Source organism: Grampus griseus (genome assembly GCF_964374135.1).
Source record: "Grampus griseus genome assembly, chromosome: 9".
NCBI lineage: Eukaryota > Metazoa > Chordata > Mammalia > Artiodactyla > Delphinidae > Grampus > Grampus griseus.
Genome location: NC_139003.1, coordinates 50581833 through 50603489, shown reverse-complemented (window position 1 = coordinate 50603489; position 21657 = coordinate 50581833). Strand labels below are relative to the sequence as shown.

Here is a 21657-nt window from a genome sequence, read left to right as displayed (position 1 = left end):
AACAGTGGGAGGGACACGCTCTCTGTTTTGTTCCTGTTAGCTCACTGTGAAGAGGTCTCCCCCACCCAGAGAACCCCACAGCACAACCCTAAGACCAGAACCCATGCCTGGATACCCAGTAGGGTGTTGATAGGGGCTCCTGCACCTCTACTTGGTGGGTGAACTGAGCCCACCCAGAACGCAGAGCAGGGCAGCGGGGAGCAGGTACCTCTGTTCCCTGAGAGGGAACCACCACCCCTCCCTGATCTCCAGTTTAGGGAAATGCAGTTCTCTAATATGCACAATCTCATCCATGAGCTGACAACCACTAGCCCTTCAGAATTCTTCAGTAGCATACTGCATTAACAAGACGACTTACATCACTTTGGTTCTTGGCATATTTCAAGATTCCTTTGTCCAGATAGAAGAATCTCTGTGGGGAATAAAGCAGAATTCATTAAGACATTCCCAGGACTTCCCTGGTGGTGCAGTGGTTAAGAATCCGCCTGCCAGTGCGGGGGACACGGTTTTGATCCCTGGTCCGGGAAGATCCCACATGCCACAGAGCAACTAAGCCCGCGCGCCTAGGGCCCGTGCTCCGCAACAAGAGAAGCCACCGCAATGAGAAGCCCGCGCACCGCAACAGAGTAGCCCTCGCTCGCCGCAACTAGAGAAAGCCCGCGCGAAGCAACGAAGCCCCAACGCAGCCAATAAAAAAAAAAAAAAAAGACATTCCATTTAAACATCCTTCTCTTGGTCTCCATGCTCAACTTCAAATTAAATGTAAGTGCTTCAGAACCGGGTCCTGAGTGGGGAGTGTAGGTGCAAACGAAGGTGCGTCCCAGACCAGTTCTTACCTTGTGCCAGCCTTTCAAGGGCCATTTCCTTTTTTTCAGCAAAAATCCTTTCTGAATTGGTGGCTCCTGGGTGTAATTCATCTCTCCCCTCAGTCCTTCCACCACTTCCCAGCTGTCCTGTTCCAACAAAAGAGTTCAGGCTCAATGGCTATCTTTAAAAAAAATAGTAATGTTAAGAAGCACTCGATCCCATCAGTCAATCCATCCAAGATGATGAGACTGGCTGGGTGTGTTGGGGAGAAGAAACTCAAATTTAATTTATGTACGGTTCTTTGACGTTACAGATTTAATACTATAATTTAGTGGCATCAAATTTTTTGTTGTTGTTGTTTTTGAAAAGCTCTCTCTCAGAAGGGAATGTCTCTGTCTTTTTTGGTGCTTGAACCTTGACAACCACAGCTAAAGGTAAAGACTTTCCTGTAAGTTCTATTTTTGTTCCCTTTGACATCATCAGTAATTCTCACTCACCACTAGACTTCGGTCTGAATTTGAACCCAAAGCTACATACATCAGGATGGAGGCTGGGCAGGAGGGGTAGGGGTGGCTGGGAAAATTGGCTGAAAAGTGTGAGACTGCATGCAAATTGGTAAACACAATACGTTGGTCAAAATGATGATTTAGTCACACTGCCTCCAAATTCTAGGTATTTAAATGTTGGAAATCTTGAAGCATCAAAAAGGTGGTTCTGCAACAAGTATTTTCATCCTCTTTGCCCAGAAGTTTTGTTTTCTCCTCCTTTCTTTTGTTTCACAAACTTTGGTGAGGGGAGGGTGCAATTATTGCTCTACTAAGCTGTTTGCAATTTTGAGGTACAAGTAGTTATTACTATAAATCTTCCACTGTTAGCTATTTGGGTTATTTCAAGTAATCGACTAGAAAAGAATTTTAAAAGGAATACTAAAGAAAAACACTAAAAATTTATTTTTAAATGCTTGAAAATGCACATACCATTGCAAAATTACCCCCAGATAGACCAAAACTGACAACACTTCAGCTGGTTTTTATTTATTATTATTTTTACATTTTTTGTTGGGATATAACATACATGGAATGCGCAAATCTTAAGACTGTAACTTGAAGAATTTATATACTTATACCTACCATCCAGATCAGACAGAAAACTTTTCCAACACAGGATAATTACGTTTTGACAAACATGTCTTTCCCCTCCTCGGGTTTACTGAGATATTACTGGCAAATAACATATGTAGGTTTAAGATGTACAATGCGATGATTTGATACACCTCTATTCCCTCACAGAATATACTATTTTTTGTGTGTGTGATGATAACATTTAAGATCTACTCTCTTACCAGCTTTCAAGTATATAACATTGTTAATTATAGTCACCATGCTATACATTAGAGCCCCAGAGCTTATTCATCTTACAGCTGGAAATTTGTACCATTCGACCAATATTCTCTCCATTTCCCCCACCTTCTGCCCCTGGTAGCCACCATTCTACTCTCTCCTTCTATGAGTTTGGCTTCTTTAGATCTGAATATAAGTGAGAACATACAGTATTCATCTTTCTCTGTCTGATTTGTTTCACTTAGCATAATATCCTCAAGATCCATCCATATTGTCACAAAAGGCAGGATTTCTTTTTTTATGGCTGAATAATATTCCATTGTGTATATGTATATATATGGAATATATGGAATCTTACATTTCCAGGGGATACGTATACATCTTACATTTTCTTTATCCATTCACCCATCCAATGGGCACTTGGATTGTTTCCATGTTGTGGCTATTGCAGATAATGCTACAACGAAAACTGGGGTGCGGATATCTCAAGAGACAAACATGTCATCTGGGCCAAATTTCATGTTGAATAACTTGCTCTTAGTCAAATCTCCAGCCTGCAGTAAGTGGTACAGGCAGAGGCCAGAGGGGCTGGGAGATGGACCTTAATAACCTGGGAGCAGAAGCAATTAGACCCAAGTCCCAGGCAGCAGATGGTCTAAAGGGGAGGGCATGGAACCACAGAGAGTCCTGGGTGCTCTGGCTCGGTGTCTGTGTTGTCCTCAAGTTCAAGATATGGAAAACACCTGGTAGCAAGACCATTTTCCTACCTTAGTGGCTGAACACTTTGTATAACCATCCTGACAGATCTGCCTTATGTCTGATTGCACCTTACTCTCAATGAGGCTTAAGGTACATCCCAGAGTTCTCAAACATAGCACTGGTTGAAATCTGGAGTTGTAAAAGTTGAATTCTTCAATGGAAAAACCAAAGCTTAGATTCAGCTCCTAAATTAGAGGACTTTTTCAAAAAGGTAAAAATGTCAAACGAGATTCTTTGTAGCAATGATTACCAATTATTCAGTCACTTAATTACATCCAGACAATAAATGGAGAATGCATAATATTAAGTGATGGGAAGCCACACACACACAAAAATTCTGCTCACATTTATTTCAGCTCAAAAAAACCAGTCCTCAAAAAGTGTCTTGCTTGTCAAGATTTTACTGAATCGTTAAAATCATCAAGTTAAAAATTTCACCTCCTCCAGGAAGCCTTCTTCAGAGGAAAGTACTATTTCATCCCAGAGACTCCATCAGTATTTCATCTCACCTTCTGCTTATGATTGTATATGTGAGGTTTTATCATCCCTGGACTGGATAATAGACACCTTGAGGCTCTAAAGTGTCTGTTCACTTCTGATTTCCTCAATGTGCCTAACGTGTTATCCTGTGACTAGTATGCATCTGATTGACAAACGGATAAACTTGGTCCTGGAATAAGGCTGCAAACAGATTTATGTTCTTGGAATATCATTCACTGGCTTGCATTTGAAGTATGCCCAATATCTTTGGGCTAAATGACTATTTACAAATCAAATACAGCACATTCACATTTGTGAAAGAAGGTGTGTGTGTGTTATCACTGTTAAATGAAAATCTAAGGCTTGAAATCTTCTAAAAAGTACTCTAAGAAAATCAAGCCCTTTTGATTTGTTTAAGACTCCCAAGCAAAAGGCAACAGGCAGAGTGCTAATACTAGACCATCGTGCACATCTGCTGAAGACATTCAATTGTGCAAAATGCAAATGCCAAGAGGGATTAGACGTTATTGCATACTTTACAAAACTGAAAAACAAATGGAATGAGATCACACCTATAGTTTAAAGGATAACAAGGCTTAAATCTCAAAAATGTTTCAAGGATTCGTGTTAGAACTAGATTTCTCCTGAACTCTTGAGACACAGTATATGCCTACCAATGAGCCAATGTGGAGGGCAGGGGATTAGACTCGGTTTCTTGGCTCTTAAGGTAAATAAGTCAAACAGGGTTTGCACTTAGTACTACGAAATATCATCTTTTTTCCCTCACTTTATCTTCTATCTGGGCTCAGAACTTGAAACTCTTACGAGGTTGGAAGAGCCAGATTTGAAGAATTTAAGAAAGTGAAGGCTCTCCTTGACTGAGGAAGAAAGCACTGCACCCAACTCCTTTTCTGGCTCAACATCCAAATCCTCCCCCTCCCAACTTCCTTATCTGTCACCGTCCTTGAGTCATGAGGCTGAAACCTAAGAGCCAGCATCCAGCCAGTGGTTCTCAGTGGGTACTCTTCTCTCAGGCTGTGAAACCTTGGGGGCACTTTTAGTTGTCACAGTGATGGGGTGGGGGGTTGGTCTCTGGCATCTAATGGCTAGGGACCAGGAATGTTAGATGTCCTGAAATGTCTCAGTCTTGCACAATATAGAAGTTGTCCCACATCCGCAAGATTTTCCAAAGTGCCAAGAGACATTTTCATAGATGAAACCCGTTTATAATTATTCGAGCACAGAACTTAACTCTGTTTCATGTACTTACCAAAGTATTTTTGCATGGTTTTTAACACACTCTGAATTCTTGGGAATGCAACTACTGAATAATTGAGATAAGACTGTACTTCCTCCTGTTTGGGACTTTAGCAAGAGTCACCCACCATTTTGCAGAATCGTGTCACTGAAGCCCGTGCCACTTGCGGTATGTGAGTTATTAACACATCTCTATGGCTCTGCATTAGTAGCTGTCACCCCACATATAGGTGTATCTGACCACTTCGTTATGTCTTCTGGTATAGTCATGTCTGGGCTTTTACATATTATAATGTATACTTTAACCACTTCTCTGAAGTTTCCTTTATTCACAGTAAAGTGTTATGTTGATATTTTCAAAATTATGTGGGCAATTATATTAAAATAATGAATTTCATTTGAGGAGAGTAAAGCCTTCACTGAAATACTGGTCATAAAAAGGGGACATTGGTACGATGGAGTTAAGAGCCACTGCTGATCCCGACACCAATTCTGTGAGAAGGAATGCCAGACCAGGACACAATATAGTGAAATCACTTTGAAACTGTAAGGGCTTGATTATTATAAGTCAGTCCTGTTAGTTTCATCTTCAAAATGTGTATCTTCCATGTCCCTTCTCCTCTGTTTCCCCGCCACCACCCGCCGATCTCATCAAACCTGATTTCCCAAGACTCCCCACTTCTACAATCATTTATGGGACCTCACTAGGTCCTACTCTCCATGCAGTGTAAAAATGAATACAACATAATATTTGTCATTTCCACTGCTGTGGTTTACTTGTATTTTTCCAAGCTCCCAGAATCTTCTCTTGTACTTTTCCACCCATACAAATGCTTCAAGATTTTAGTTCAGTTTTCTCTTTCCATGAAATTCCTAAGTTACCCAAACGACATCAATCATGTATTCCTGTAAATGATAGTAGTATTGCTGTCCATGACCAGGTAGTTTAGTATTTTATAAATTTTTTTTCCATTTTTATCCCCAGTGCTTTGCTCTTCTGTCCCCAAACAGTTGTAGAGGCCATCTTTTTAAGTTGTTTAGAACCCCAGCAAAGAACTGAGTATATAGTAAGAAAGAAAATAATTCTCCTGGGTTTATATTAATTGTTGGGGTCTCAAACAAAGAACATAGATTAAGGTCTCAAACCAAGTAAATGGCACTGGATGGTTGGTCAACAAGGAGATATTAAAATGTATCCACACTTCTAGGCAGGCTGCCATTCAAAACACAAAAGAATAGTGCCTCAGGAAACACTATCCAGTGGGGTAGATTGAAACAATATATAAATACAAAAATATAAACAACAAAAAGATAAAATGATTGAATACTTTCTAGCCCCATGAAAGCAGGAACCTTTTCTGTCTTGTTCACTACTTAATAGTGCATAGTACATGAAAGTGGTTAAGAATAAATCCTGGGATCTTTCATTGCGGTGGGGCCCCTCCCGAGTCCTCACTTCGCGCTGACCGGAATCCGAGGAGATGGCGAGCCAGGTTATCAAATGCAAGGCTTCGGTTGCCTGGGAGGCTAGAAAGCCTCTCTCCATAGAGGAGATAGCGGTGGCACCCCCAAAGGCTCATGAAGTTCGAATTAAGATTATTGCCACTGCAGTTTGCCACACTGACGCCTATACCCTGAGTGGGGCTGATCCTGAAGGGAGTTTTCCAGTGATCTTGGGACATGAAGGTGCTGGAATTGTGGAAAGTGTTGGTGAAGGAGTTACTAAGCTGAAGGCAGGTGACACTGTCATCCCACTTTACATCCCACAGTGTGGAGAGTGCAAATTCTGTCTAAATCCTAAAACGAACTTTTGCCAGAAGGTAAGAGTCACTCAAGGGAAAGGATTCATGCCAGATGGCACTAGCAGATTTACTTGTAAAGGAAAGACAATTTTACATTACACGGGAACCAGCACATTTTCTGAATACACAGTTGTGGCCGATATCTCTGTTGCTAAAATTGATCCTTTAGCCCCTTTGGATAAAGTCTGCCTTCTGGGTTGTGGCATTTCAACCGGTTATGGTGCTGCTGTGAACACTGCCAAGGTGGAGCCTGGCTCTACTTGTGCCGTCTTTGGCCTGGGAGGAGTTGGACTGGCAGTTATCATGGGCTGTAAGGTGGCTGGTGCATCCCGGATCATTGCTGTGGACATCAATAAAGATAAATTCACAAGGGCTAAGGAGTTCGGGGCCTCTGAGTGTACTAACCGCCAGGACTTCAGTAAACCTATCCAGGAAGTGCTCGTTGAGATGACTGATGGGGGAGTGGACTGTTCCTTTGAGTGTATTGGTAACCTGAAAGTCATGAGAGCAGCGCTGGAGGCCTGCCACAAAGGCTGGGGCGTCAGCGTGGTGGTTGGAGTAGCTGCCTCAGGTGAAGAAGTTACCACTCGTCCATTCCTGCTGGTAACAGGCCGCACGTGGAAAGGCACTGCCTTTGGAGGATGGAAGAGTGTAGAACGCGTCCCAAAGTTTGTGTCCGAATATATGTCCAAAAAAATAAAGATTGATGAATTTGTGACTCACAATTTGCCTTTTGACCAAATTAACGCAGCTTTTGAACTGATGCATGCAGGAAAGAGCATCCGAACTGTTGTAAAGCTTTAAATTCCAAAGAGAAAAATTCTTCCATCCTTGTAACTAAGTCTTGTGGTCTGAGTGGAGCAGCCAGACAAGCAGGAAGGAGCTCTTTCAAGTTCACAGCTTCTTAGACCTTCATTAACTGACTCTGGGGAATAATGTTTTGTGTATAAATTCATAAACGTCTAATCAAGGACAAGGCTAATACTGTCGTAAGTCTGTTTTCTGGACTCTTCTTCACATAAATAATTGCTGGCTCATTAAGGAATATTTTTAACAATAATAAAAGGAACTTCTGCAAAAAAAAAAAAAAAAAAAAGAATAAATCCTGGGCTTCCCTGGTGGCTCAGTGGTTGAGAATCTGCCTGCCAATGCAGGGGACATGGGTTCGAACCCTGGTCTGGGGAGATCCCACATGCCACGGAGCAACTAAGCCCGTGCACCATAACTACTGAGCCTGCGCTCTAGAGCCTTTGAGCCACAGCTACCGAAGCCCGTGCACCTAGAGCCCGTGCTCCGCAACAAGAGAAGCCACCGTAGTGAGAGGCCTGCTCACGGCAATGAAGAGTAGCCCCTGCTCGCCGCAACTAGAGAAAACCCTCGTGCAGCAACGAAGACACAACACAGCCAAAAATAAATAATAAGTAAAATAAATAAATTTTTAAAAAAAAGAATAAATCTTAAGAGTTCTCATCACAAGGAAGAAAAAATTTGTTTCTATTTCTCTAATTTTGAATCTATCTGAGATGATGGATGTTCACTAAACTTATTGTGATGATAATTTCATGACGTATATAAGTCAAATCATTATGCTGTACACCTTAAACTTACACAGTGCTGTATGTCAATTATATCTCAATAAAACTGGAGGGAAAAAAATGGTCCATGGTAGATATGAATAAATATGTTGACCAAACTAATAAGCAATTACAATAGCTAACATTATTAATAATGTTACTACTTATCATCTATCAGGAAGTGTTCTAAACACCACGTGTACATTGTTGCGCTTAATCTTTTCACAATCTTGCAAGGTTGGATTTATTAGTATATTTTTTAAATGTCTTTATTGCACCTTCATTTTTTTTTTACATTTTTAAAACTAATAGACTATTTTTAGAGCACTTTTAGGTTTATAGGAAAATTGAAATTACAAAAAGTTCCATACACTTCCTCTCTCGCCACACACAGTTTTCTCTGTTATTAACATCTTGCACTGATGTGGCACATTTTTTAAAAAACAGATGAACCAATATGATACATCATTATTAAGTAAAGTCCATAGTTTACACTAGGGAGTCACTCTTTGTGGTATACAGTTCTATGAGTTTTGCCAAATGCATAATGTCATATATCCACCATTTCAATAACATACAAAATAGTTTCACTTCCCTAAAATACTCCTCCCTTAACTTTCATCCCCTCTCAGTCTTCCTGGAAACCAGTGTTTTTGGAATGTGGAAACCAAGGAAGAGAGAATAGGTAACTTTCCCCATGCTATAAAGTCACCTGACTACAAAGTCGATATTTTCAATCATTCTGCTACATATTACAGCACATTGTATATTCTACTGTAATTTAAATATGTACATTCTGATGATGAACAAAGAGTAAATGCCATGGGGCAGGGGGACGGAGGTGGCTAAGTCCAAGATCAGAAGCCATCTGAAGGAGTCACGAAGCCCTGCCCTACAGATAGAGACAAGCAAGGCTGGGATCCTGAGCACAGCTGCCACGTCTCCCATCCTGCATCCCCCTGAACTGGGGCGGGAAATCAGCCTGTGCATTTTAATGTTGCCAAGTCTTTGCTCATTCGCTGTCTTACATCTGGAACATCTGCCCCACCTATTCTCAGCCTGGTGAATTCTCACCTAGCCCCACACCACCTCCTCCTTGGGGCAGAAATTCTCTCCCTCCTCAGCACTTGCAGACCTCACTTGCACTCTCTGTCTCCCTAGCTAGAAGGTGGGTACCGTGAGGACAGAGACTGAGGCTGATTTCTTATCACCTCACTACCTGTGACATAGGCGCCCTAAATAAATATTTGCTGAACGAATAAGTCTGAGGAGCAAGAGGCTATAAAAAAGGGCCTCACAGAGCCCTTGGGGTCAGGGACTTTAATAATATGTGCTGGATTGGAGTGAACTGGTACTCAGGACAGAAGAAAGCAGAGATGTCACTTTCTCTCGTCTAAAGGCACCGGGTGGCAGGAAGTGGCTTCTACTATGCTTCACATACCAGTGACCCAGAAGGAGGACATGCACCCTGAGCTGAGCGCCCTGAGAAACACAGTGCAGGTGGACCTGGGCCCAGGGGAGATCAGGCCCTGCTGACTTAGCCCAACACAGCTGGGCTGATATCTGCCCTGGGGGCGTCAGGCTTAAAGCTCCCCATGAATATCAGGTGGAGAGAGAAACAGGACAGGGTAGGGGGAAGCGGCTTCTAAAGGTCTTTGCTTGAGTTTAACTGAAGACAGTCTGGCGCTGTCATCTGGCATTAAATTCAGTCTGTTTCACTGAACATCTAAAAGTGCCAAATATAGAAAGCTGCTTTGTGGTGGGAAAGGCAACTAAGGATTTATTCATGCTCATGAGCTGGCAAAGTTCATTTCCATATTGCTGAGTGCACAAACTGAAAGCGCTTCCCTCCAGTACAGCTGTTTCCACAGCATACGTCTCCTCTGCACCTTTCAAATGCTGGGTTCTCAGTCACTGCCCTTACAGTGGTGTCAAAAATAGAAAACGATTTAAAACTTTAAATACTTCCTGCAGCTGAAGAGTGTCGTGAACGGAAGTTTTGTGGTTGCCTCTGTCTGCCATGACTGGAAAGTGGGCTGTTCTGATTATTTATTTAGTCTGTTTATCAGGCTTTTAAAAGTCACAAGGCAGTCCCCAGCATTAAATCACATGGAACACGATTTAACATGACTTTAAAGGCATGTGTAATCTTCTAAAGCCTCAGGATCATCAATGTCATCTTTTATGACTGTATTAGAAACACATGGAAATGCTTGCCAACAGATTTCCAGTTAATATAACGATAGCTTTAACTGATGTCAGACCAATTCTGGACTTATATTTCAATCACTGACACTTGGAGTTGTTGCTTCTTGTCAATTGTTTCTTCCTCAACTCAGAGTTTTTGAACACCAACAAACCTGACAGAAAGAAAAATGAAAAGAACAGAGTGGGGGTGGGGTGGATATGCAATCTAACGCAGTGCTTCTCAACTGTAACGTACCAATCACTGAAGATTCTGTCAAAACACAGAGTTCAGGTTCGTAGGGCTGGGGCGAGGCCTGGGCTTCTGCACCTGCACAGGTGAGGCTGCTGCTTTTGCTGGACCACAGAACCACTCCAAGCAGCCACACTCTAGGAGACCAGCCTGCCTTGAAGAACTGGGATTTGACTCAGTAGGCTCTGAGGGTAAAACCAGGGCCAGTGGGTGAGAATTATAAGGCCCTGGACTCTACCTCTGCATAAAGGATGATTGTCTGATAATAGTCAGTGCTATGAAAAATAACAGAAACGACAAGGGCTATGAACGAGTACGTTCCCTAGTCACTGGGGAACTCTGTGAGAGGCTGGCATAGGTGCTGCAGAGGGATTCCTAGACTAGGAAGGAGGTCAGGATAAATGAGCTTGGGCTCCCTTCTAAATCTTATATCGTAACCTCATGTCTGTTAACTGGGTATAAAGTCTCAGTTATGCGAGGTAAGTTCTAGAGATTTGCTTACGACATTGTGCCAGCAGTTAACAATACTATTGTATTGTGCACTTAAAAATTTGTTAAGATAGATCTCGTGTTAAGTGTTATCATAATAAAAATAAATAAAATGAAATAAAAGAAAATAAAATATTGGCTGATAAAGGCTCCCCAAAAACAAATTAAAAATGAGTAGTATTGGGCTTCCCTGGTGGCGCAGTGGTTGAGAGTCCACCTGCCGATGCAGGGCACACGGGTTTGTGCCCAGGTCCGGGAGGATTCCACATGCCGCGGAGCGGCTGGGCCCGTGAGCCATGGCCGCTGAGCCTGCGCGTCCGGAGCCTGTGCTCTGCAACGGGAGAGGCCACAACAGTGAGAGGCCTGCGTACCGCAAAAAAATAAAAAATAAACATTCTTATCCTTGATCCAAATCATCAGTGACTTTCTTTCACCTCTCTATAAGAATAACTGGTTCTCATCATGAGAACCTAGCAACAGATTAAGATCCCGGAGAGCCTCATGAATCAAAAAAGGAATGGCTTTTGTGTTATGTAGGTTATATTCTAGTTATAACTGAGCTTCTATTTAACAGGGTAGTCTCTAACTCAAAGGTCTAAGGCTTAGCACCATATAGGTACTGGAGATGCGAAGATGTGAAACCAAATGCTGGCCTTCAAACAGTTAACGTACGTTAAAAATAGAGACACCACACGGTTGAAAGCTTGTAAATGCCGGATGCGAGTCTCACATAAACCTGCTACAGACTCCTGTTCCAGGGCAGGCACAATCTCACATAGGGCTGGATCCACCTTAGTGAAATGACTTGAACTGGGATACGAAGAAAAACTGACACAGTGTGAGAAAGCAGGGCTTCTGAGGCTACCCTGACAAACTACCACAGCGCTGGTGACTTAAAGCAACAGAAATTTATCCTCTAACAGTTCTGGAAGTCAGAAGTCCAAAATTAAGGCGTTAGCAGAGCTATGCTCCCTCCAGAGACTCTAAGGGAGAATGTGTTTGTCTTTACTTGGGCTGCTGTAACAAATACCACAGACTGGGAGGGTAGTCCAAGATAAAGGTGCTGGTAGATTCGGTTCCTGGTGAGAACCCGCTCCCTGACCTGTAAACAGCTGCCTTCCCGCTGTCTGCTCTTCCTCCACGCCTAAGAGCAAGAAGCTCTGTCGTCTGTCCTCTTCTCATAAGGGCATTCATCCCAGGATGAAGGCATCACCCTCATGACCTCATCTGAACCTAACTACCCCCCAGAGGCCCCACCTCTAAATGTCATCATATTGGAGGTCAGGGCTTCAACATATGAACTGGGGTGGGGCGGGCACAGACACAAACATTCGGTCTATAATAGCGTTCCTTGCCCCTTCCGGTTTCTGGTGGCCTTGGCGTTCCTTGGCTCGTATTCCCATCACCCAGATCTCTGCCTCCGTCTTCACACACATCACCTTCTCCTCCGCGTCTGTCTTCTCTCTGTGTGTTTCTTATAAGGACACCGGTCACTGAACTTGGGGCTGACCCGGCTAATCCAGGACGTTCTCCTCATCTCAAGATTCTTAAATTTATTACATCTTTTACCAAATAAGGTAACCTTCACAGGTTCCAAGGACTAGGATGTAGATATATCTTTGGGGGTGGGGGGACCATTCAGCCTACTACACAGGGCAAGAGGGACCACTAGGCCAGAGACTGCCAGGAAATCGACTCATCTGGAGTGAGAATAGAGAGGAGGTGATTTTGGTTGTGGTGGGATCTTGTGTAGAGGTGCAGAGGGAGACACAGCTGGACTCGATGGTAGGGCCAGGGTGTAGAGGACCTTAGAGAGATGTCGGATTATTCCAGGGAAGTCTCCTGTTTTGCCTAGGTCCTACTTACACTGTCACTTCTCGGCCTTTAGTATCAATATTTTAATAGCATCACATCACTTAAGTAGACTCAGACTTTCCCCTCCCTGGGAAAGAACTGTTGAGCCCCTTTGGTTCACATTTGCATCTATAGCTCCTAGAAAAACATCTAGTAACTGCAAAGCTAGTAAGCTGTGCTCTCAACAAAAGCATCTGCATCGGTTCTGCCTTGCTGTATCCTGCACTATGGCCAATGCCAACCGTGAATAAATACGCTGATTCTCTTAAGGTATCCATGTAGTTTCTATCAAACTAGTGTTTCTAAAACCCACCAAAATATATTTGCTATGTGTGTTATTCTGGAATTGCAGAACAGTTTGGATGGATCAGTGACTTCCAGAAGTGTTTTAAGAGTTTGGTTTCTTGTGCCCTTCAGAGTGTGGAAGGCAGCTGTCATTTGTAGACATGCAAAGCGACAAGCAAACCCTGACAATTCAAATACATCATTTTAGCTGAAGTTTTCATTTCTTCCTGTATCAAATGTTTGTTTTTTTCTTTACAAGACTTACTCAGAGTAGAAATATATTGAGAATTGAGTGCTGGGTCTTTGCCCTTCCTACTTTCAGTGCATAATGTCACAACCATAGGTGTGACCAAAAGGTAGGCAGTAAGGAGAAATAAAAGGCTCAGAAAGGGGGGGGATCTGAAAAACTAAGATGGAACTATATAGTTAATTATTTTTCTCTGTTGGAGCCACGAGAAAAATAACAGCTCTGGACAAACAGACCTGGGGGATCCTTATGGCTGCTTCCCTCATCTGTGTTCCTCTTGCCCCTGCATTCACAGAGTGTTGGCTTCTGGAGGTGTGTTTAAACAACAATCATTTGTACATAGGGCACGTGGAACTTGAATTAACTTCTAAAGAAGCTTTCTAGCATCTAAAGAAACCTAGTGTTCTTCAAATAGATGGCTGCCTGACCCTCTACCACTTCTTAGCTGTGTTGACTCTAAACCAGCAGTTAATTGGGCCCTGTTTTCTTTCTAAAGTGTAGAAAAAATACAGACCTCGTTGGATTGTTTTGAGACTCCAAAGGAGAGTAGGAGAGGATCTTATGAGCTGCAAAGGTGCTATCAGATGCTTGTTAACTTCTAGAGTCCCTTGCTGACTCTTTTCAGAGCAGCCTAGACAGAAGCCAAGCCGTCTGCCTCTGCATAGGATGAAACAGGGAAGCAGTCACCATGTGGTACTGCTTGAGGGCTCCTGGGACTCCTGCTTCTCGAAGGTGAATGGCTTATGTGTCAAACACTTACATAACACTACTATGTGTCAAACACTTACATAACACTACATGCTGGCTCTCTTCTAACTGAAGCAACTGTCACAACCTTACGTGACACAAGGCACAGGGGGATTAAGGGCCTTGCTCAAGGTCAAACAGCTTATAAACAGCCCAAGATTTAAACTCAGGCTATCTGGCTCTCAAGCAACTTCTGTGACCATCATAGAACAATGTGACACAGCCATGCCATTCCCAAGCCACTCTTCCTTGACGGGTCTTTATCGTGGTGTTTATTCAGCCCATACTTACAAAAGGCAGCTGGTAAATCTCAGTGTCTAAAGACACAATGAATTAAAAGAAATAAAGGGAACTACATATTTTCAACACCCAGAGAGCTGAAATTATAAACACCTGAACATTATAGCTTTAATTCACTCTTTCTGGCAAATTCTCTCCCATTCAGCTCCTGTGTCTTATGGGTTCTGGCAGCAAGCCCAGCCACCCTGGGCTCCCTGGAGTACAGCATAATCTAAGAGTCTGCATAAATAAATTCTCATCAGGTGACCCTGGGAGAGCTCAAAGGCCACCTCAGATTGCCCCAGGGACAAGAGGGTGACAAGAACAAATTGCATAATTGTATGGAGACCTCTCCATTTCAAATCCCCTGCAGTAATGAGAGAAGCACTTGTTAATTATTTTGGAAGGATTCAGTTCCAGATTTCTGACTTACACAGCAAATTAAAAAAAAGAACGGAAACCATGCTCTCTTTACAATCCACAGTCTTCCCAATCAAAGTTGATTTCTTATTTGTAGTGATGTGTTCAGCTGTCCTATCCTTAGTAGCTTCACATCTCCCGTGTTCAGCTGTCCTATCCTCTTAGTAGCTTCACATCTCCCTGCTCATGGTCTCTTACTAATAGGTTCTCAATGGATATTGGTTGAAGAAATAAAAATTATGGCATATAGAACTCTTTCAAAAAAGGCAAAACCTATTCATTCATCTCTAGCACAGTCTGGCTTCTGAAATGCGTTACTTTGAAAGTTCTAGGAAGGAAATGTAAGGGGCAGTGGGAAAAAGACAAGAGGAAATTACTCATATTTTACAGGTATTGAAATAGCAATTCTCTCTCCCACTTAGACATCCCTTAACCTACTTAATATATGTATAGAGCTTTGTGAATTGCAGTCTTTCTACCTAGCAACCACATGCTTATTCATTCATTCATTTAATCCACACTTACCGAATGTCTACCATGTGCAGCCCAGGTACTCTGTATTTATTATTTCATTTAGTTTGCAAAAGGAAGCAAAATTATCTACATTTCACAGCTGAAGAACCAAGCCTAAGAGGTTTTCTACAACATGGCAAGGTCGTCCAGTTAGCAAAAAGCAGAGCCAGTGTGAATACAGGTCAGTTAAAACGAAGACAGTCATTACTTCTGTTCCATACTGTCCAACAGAGCAGTCTGTCTGGAGACCCCAGGTTTAGAAAGTATTTAGGGATTTCATCATTTTCCAGGAAAAACTCAAATGGAGAGGTTTCTGTTCATTTTTTGAAATCCTCATATGTCTGTCTCCGGAGTGAGGGAGCTGGGGAATTTGTGGCTTTTTGCTCTCATTCTCCACATGTACCTGCCCATGCATTTCAACCTGCCCTCGATAGAGGGATATTTGCTGCTGCTGTGCAGCAAACTCAGCCCAGTAATTTGCATCTGCCATGTGCAAAGCCCCGTGCCAGTGCCATGAGAGCTCAGAAGATGTGTAAATAGGACCCAGGACTCAAAGAACCACACACTCTTTCAAACCAATGAATTAATCAAAAGAGAGGAGAGAACAGGGCTGTGTTAGGCATGGCATTAGCCAAACTGAAGGTTCCCAAACAGAACATTTGTGAAGGCCTCTCTCAATTCCTGTCTGGTGCCTGGAAGAACTGGGGTACCCTCTTCCTCTGTTCTTATTTTCTCATGAATGGACTTAAACCAGACTTTCATGCCCACCACTCCAAGGAAACCACCCGGCAATGTCACCAGTGACCTCCACAACCAACGGTCATTCTCAGCTTCACTTTACTTGACCTATCAAGCAGCCACTTAAAACTAAAGTATTGCAATTCACATAGACTGCATGTATGTTGGAAATGATCTACAGAGAGCATATATTATTTTTTATAAAAATTATTTTTAAAGGGCTAAAGCAATAGATGAAGATTCTTTTCAAGAAAATCGCAAAATTCAAAAGGGCAGAACAGTTTCATATGATTTAATCTAGCTAAAGGGGATAGCTGAGCCAAAGCCTGGGATGGGGAAGAAAAGTGAAGCAAAGACTGACTTAGAACACTACAAGGAATGGGGTGTGATGAAGACAGTCAGAAGGGACCAACAACCTATTCTCTGTGTAAGCTGGGTTCCTTTAGTTGGAGATTTCCTGCAAGGAGAATAGATTCCTATCCAGTAAAGGTGCTATATCTAAAGGATGGTCTATTTCAAAGAGATCTACTTCTTGTGCAGTGTATCAGTGTTCTTGAAACAAGGACATCTCACTTCTGGCTCCAGAATTTGCCAAAGTAAAGGGAGCTCATCAGTAATTGTTTCTTAAATTTACAGAGGACCTTTCTCCAATGAGCTTCAATGGCTTTTAGCCAGTGAAAATACTAAATTTCCTCTCATGACGTCCCTGCAAAGGAAGTAGAAAATGAAGAACTGAGGTGAACTTCACTTGCCAGAAGTTCCTCCCACAGCAGAATATAAAGACTGTAGCAGCTTTCTCTTTATTTCAGCCCTCTAATAGCACTAAGGGGTGACAAATGTGGCACCCATGCTGCCACTCACCCTGTGTATGCCCATGAGCCGTTACTGAAAACACGGCACTCTTTCCCACTGAACCCAGACTCAACTGCAGAATCCTTCTCAACACAATGCTCTAAGCAGCTACTACCAATAGATAAGTGAATGCATGGGGAAAGGACATACAAGGACACTCATGCAAGGACAAAACCCAGCAGAACAGAATGGGATAAGAATTTAACGCCTGGGACTTCCCTGGTGGTGCAGTGGATAAGACTCCGCAACCCCAATGCAGGGGGTCTGGGTTCAATCCCTGGTCAGGGAACTAGATCCCACATGCATTCTGCAACTAAGTGTTTGTGTGTCACAACTAAGGAGCCCAAGTGCCGCAACTAAGGAGCCAGTGAGCCGCAACTAAGGAGCCCACGTGCCACAACTAAGGAGATGCAAGCCGCAACTAAGATCTCACACAACAAAATAAACAAGCAAACAAATAAACGAATTTAACACTTTTTCCACTTGCTTTAGGTACAGGTTATGTCCTATATTCAAGATATCAAATGTAGCTCATATATTAAACATTCTTCCCTAAAAGTACTTTGTTAATATGTATAAAGTAAGATACATTTTAAAGTATACATTCATATATACATTGTATAGTTTTGTGGACCTTTGTACAACACTAACAAGGTATGGGTTGGTACACGTATGATGCCTGCCAAAGTTTCTGGGGGCAAAAATACACCTACTCACTACGAAAATTTAGGTTTTCCACATATAGGAATGAAATTCAAATTAATGTTAACTATAATAATAAAAATAAATGTTAATATTAACTCAGCACCTACTATGAGTCTGACCCTACATTAAATGCTTTAATTCTAATCCTCACAATAATCGTATGAGAAAAGAACTATTATTATTCCAATTTTATTGATGAGAAAACTGAGGCTTAGAGAGTTTAAGGCTACAGAATTATTGAGTGGAAGCAAGGTTGGAGAGTTCAAGCTCTAATCACTAGGCATACCTTCCTCCTAAAATTATCTTGATAAAATTATATTTAAAGGCTGTTTCCACATTGACAAAATGAGGCATAGCATATTTAAAATTTCAAAAGCCCTAGTATTTAAGTTAAAAGATGACAGCACCCTTCTTGGGTTTTCAAGGCTGTAAGGTGTAAACTTTGTCTTAGGTTCAATTTGTAGAAATGAAAAACACAGATCACACGTAACACCCAGGTCTCATCATTTTGTCCATTAAGGAAGCAAGCTCTTCTAACACAGATATTTGGAAAGGGGAGTATCCACACACAAATGAGGGCTGCTAGAGATTTACATGAGGAGGCTCTGGGATAGGAAAAACAAGTTCAAGTTCAGTTCAAGAAACAAGGACAAGGGCAAATCAGTGCGAGGAAGTGAAAGAAAGCCAGTGTGGCTAGAGTACAGAGAACCAATGTCACCTGGCAATGGTGGATGAGAATTTCAACGAAAATGACTCCAGAAGACCAAGTCTTTCAGCCAAGGTTGTACCCTAAGTTTATGCATTTAGTGCCCCTTCCCTGTCACCTCACAAGCTCCAAACAGCAAAAATATATAAAAATATAAACATGTAGGGGTTTTTTTTTGATATGTCTGTGTGATTTGGAAAAAAACAAAACAAAACAAGATTCAATCTCATGGATAAGACACAAAATAGAAATGCAAAGGATACTGCAGACAGAGGCATCCAGGAGTCCTACTTCAGTGGGCTAATGAAGCTACAAATATCCCCAGGAAAAGGCTGGGATCTGAGCTAGCTTATTGCTGGAAATCAGAGAATGTGGAGGGGGAAGCCCCACACCATGATGAAAGGAGGCTTTAAAAATCTGCCTATCCAGATTGACGGTGGGATGCAGACAGTCTCACAACCAGGACCTGGCCATGCTGCACGCTGGCCTGATGGTGGCTCTTATATACTCCTGGTTGATGTGGAACAGAGGCCCCAGCTGCAAATATCAGACTTGGCTCTGGGCTGGGGTCATCAGAAGTAGGAAGTAGGTCATAGAAAATCACAGGTGAGTGCAGAGAAAGGACACAGGGAAAGCAGGCTCAAGATGGCACCCTAAACTATAATTCCAAAGTCTGTGAGAAAAACTAGCATTAAGGAAGATGGTCAATAAACTTAACATCAGACTTATCTCCTCCAGATGGAATGAACCTAAAAATGACTTTAATCTGGAGCTTTAAAAACAAGTAGGTTTTTGCACAGATTATCTTCATTGGTTATATTTGAACATTCCTCAAATTAAATAAATCATATAAATCTTGAAGTTTTAAATGGTGAACTTGTACCTTCCAGCAAAGTGACTGGAAACACAGCATGGTCGCTACATTTAGCATCCAAGAGACCCCTGGATATGGCTGTGTTCCCTAAGAGCCATGAAGTAAGAACTTCCAAGGTCCCTGTACCTCTGTGGCACGTTCAGAAACTAAAAGACAGTCTTGGGACAGTGTGTGATGTGGGATGGACCTGGATTGCCGAGGTAGACAACACAGAGGGAAAAGCTGAGCCAGTCCTGCGACCGAACACCTTTCTTTGACAGAAGGATGGGAAAGTGGATTGAATAAGAAAATGGTTCCTGAAAATTAAACCTGGCTTTATAACTAGACTCAGGCTAAAGCTGGAATGAACTTATTAAAGTCTCCATCTTCTCTGGCACAGAGGGAAAATAAGTGTTTATGTGTATAAAGCAACATTACATGCAAATTAAAGTGAGAGATCCTAAATATAAAAGATGACCAATTGACGAATGAACGGCTGAGTGACCAACCCATTCTAAGTCAGAAAAAAGGTGAGGCCTCAAGCACATTCCTCTTACTCTTTATGATGTAACCTCAAAAATAAAAGCTCTGTGAAAACCAACTCAATCAATTTCAAATAACACATCAAAAAGAAGTTTCTATGGTATTCAGTCCTAGAATTTCATTCATTGCACTGCTCCAGTTGCTATGGTGTTATAAGCACTGGCTGTTTGAATGAATCATGTGTTCTCCCTTTATCCAAGGAGGACATGGCAACAGGTGCTACTAAGTGCAAAGAACTGGGGGAAGATCACATACTCGGCTCTAATCCCAACCAGATTTTTGGCTTAGGGAGAGAAACACCCCCGTGGAAAGCTGCCAAAGTGGGTGAGATTAGCTACCCTCATGAAACTAGAACTCCCACGGAGCCATGATACGTTAGCCAAGGAGTAACCTTAGTCATTTTTTTTTAATCCCAGAAGGAAGTGATAACAGTGATGAAAAAATTGTTCTTCCCAACCCCTCAGGGGAGACCTTGGAGAGGTCCCCAAACGCCCCTATGGCAAAATCTAATTGGTCTAGAATGATAGATTCTAATGCCATGAAGCAGTGTTGAGAGGTGGCAAGCTCCCTGTCCCAGGCAACGTTGGAAGCGGAAGACCCGTGGTGATGCGTCATATGTGGACTTGCCTGAGGTGGGAGGCTGCTTGACTGTTGCTTCCAATCTGGAACCAAGGACTCAGAGCCAATTTAGGCCAGTGCGCCCCATGGAGTAAAGGCAAGGCCAACCCAGCCAGCAGACACTGAAAAGGCTCCGAGACCACTTCGGTTGTAAACCCACAGCTTTTGGGCAGCCCACTCTCTTTTGACTTAACTGAAGGTTAAAGAATTATAATAACTAATGTGCATTTACTGCCATGGATCTAAAACCAGCAAATTCTGCTAACAGAGATTTTTTTAGAAAGGAAATCAAGGAGCAACATATAATTAGCTGAGAGTTATTTAGGAGTTAATTATTCAGTCCTTTGTTTCACTTCCTTCTTCTTCCTACATGATTCCTTTTTTTTTTTTTTTTTTAATTTTTTTTTTTTCTACATGATTCCTTTTGACCACTTCTCTGTTGACTTGCTTCCCTTGCCCGTTAGAGAAGTAAAGCAGGTGAGACCCAAAGTTATAACGGGGCATTCTGTGGTTGGAAGCTGTCATAAAAGGTTTGGTAAAGTGAAGGAAGAAGAGGGCGTGAGGATATTATAATCACTGAAAAAGTGATTGTTAGCTTTTTTGTTTTGGTTAGTAGGGTATAAAGGAAAGTGTGGGCTCTGGACTCAAACAGAATGAGCTTTGGTTTCTTGTTTCTGCCACTTAATAGACTAGCTATGTGTCCTTGGGCAGATAACTCAGTTGGTCTGACTCAGCTTCCTCACAGAGAAAACAGGAATATCAATATCTGTGTTGGAGGACGGTTGCAGCGATTGAGTAAAATAATCCAAAGAGACAAATATATTTCTTCCCACCCAGTAGGCTCTCGAGCTGCATTATTAAAATTATCTAAAATTTACTCATTTTAGATAATTAAGATATGACTAAAAGCAAATGCTCTTAAACTGAGAAGTAGGAGTTCCCAAGTAAATGTACAGATTTTAATCTGCAAACTTCTTGATTTAAATTTGCAGCTTAATATTTGCATTAAACTTTACCTGTCGACTTCCCTGCTTGGAAGAGCAACTACTTGTGCTCCTTGAAGGTGAGGCCAATTTGGGGGACACCCCAAGGCTCTTCTCATCACTCATCATGAACGGCAGGTCCTTGGCCTTGATGTAGTCAAAATGCCATAGAAGACAGTGGAGCACAGAGATGGCAGTCCGACACAAGCAGATGGCTCAGCTTTTATCCAATATGTTTTAAAAGCATTTTGGATGACCCAGAGGAAATCCCTGAAACAAAAAGAAAAGAATTAGAGAGAAGGTACAAGGCATCAGACATCATCTATAATTAGCACTGATTGCCCACAAGTGGTTTATCTACGCTACAGA

The 21657-nt window shown here is 42.2% G+C and overlaps 2 protein-coding genes across 5 annotated transcripts in view; one reads left to right on the top strand and one right to left on the bottom strand.

Annotated features, from left to right (window-relative positions):
- OSBPL3 (oxysterol binding protein like 3) overlaps positions 1–21417 on the bottom strand; it is a gene marked incomplete at its 5' end in the record, with an annotated part of 87283 nt that extends 65866 nt beyond the window's left edge. For all 4 annotated transcript variants that reach the window (XM_082662097.1, XM_082662099.1, XM_082662098.1 and 1 more), the window contains 3 exons: positions 359–412; positions 837–953; positions 21322–21417. In XM_082662097.1, the coding sequence (XP_082518223.1) occupies positions 359–412; positions 837–953; positions 21322–21417 (267 nt within the window). The remainder of the gene's footprint in view (positions 1–358; positions 413–836; positions 954–21321) is intronic.
- On the top strand, positions 6095–7495 carry LOC309827290 (alcohol dehydrogenase class-3-like). The gene has a single exon (XM_082661872.1). It carries the CDS (start codon positions 6125–6127, stop codon positions 7247–7249), a length of 1125 nt encoding a protein of 374 aa, XP_082517998.1. The 5' UTR covers positions 6095–6124; the 3' UTR covers positions 7250–7495.
- Positions 21418–21657: the final 240 nt, after the last annotated feature.

What these genes read in the sequence shown, in the direction of transcription:
- LOC309827290 (XM_082661872.1), top strand. Translation starts at nt 6,125, where the DNA reads ATGGCGAGCCAGGTTATCAAATGCAAGGCTTCGGTTGCCTGGGAGGCT.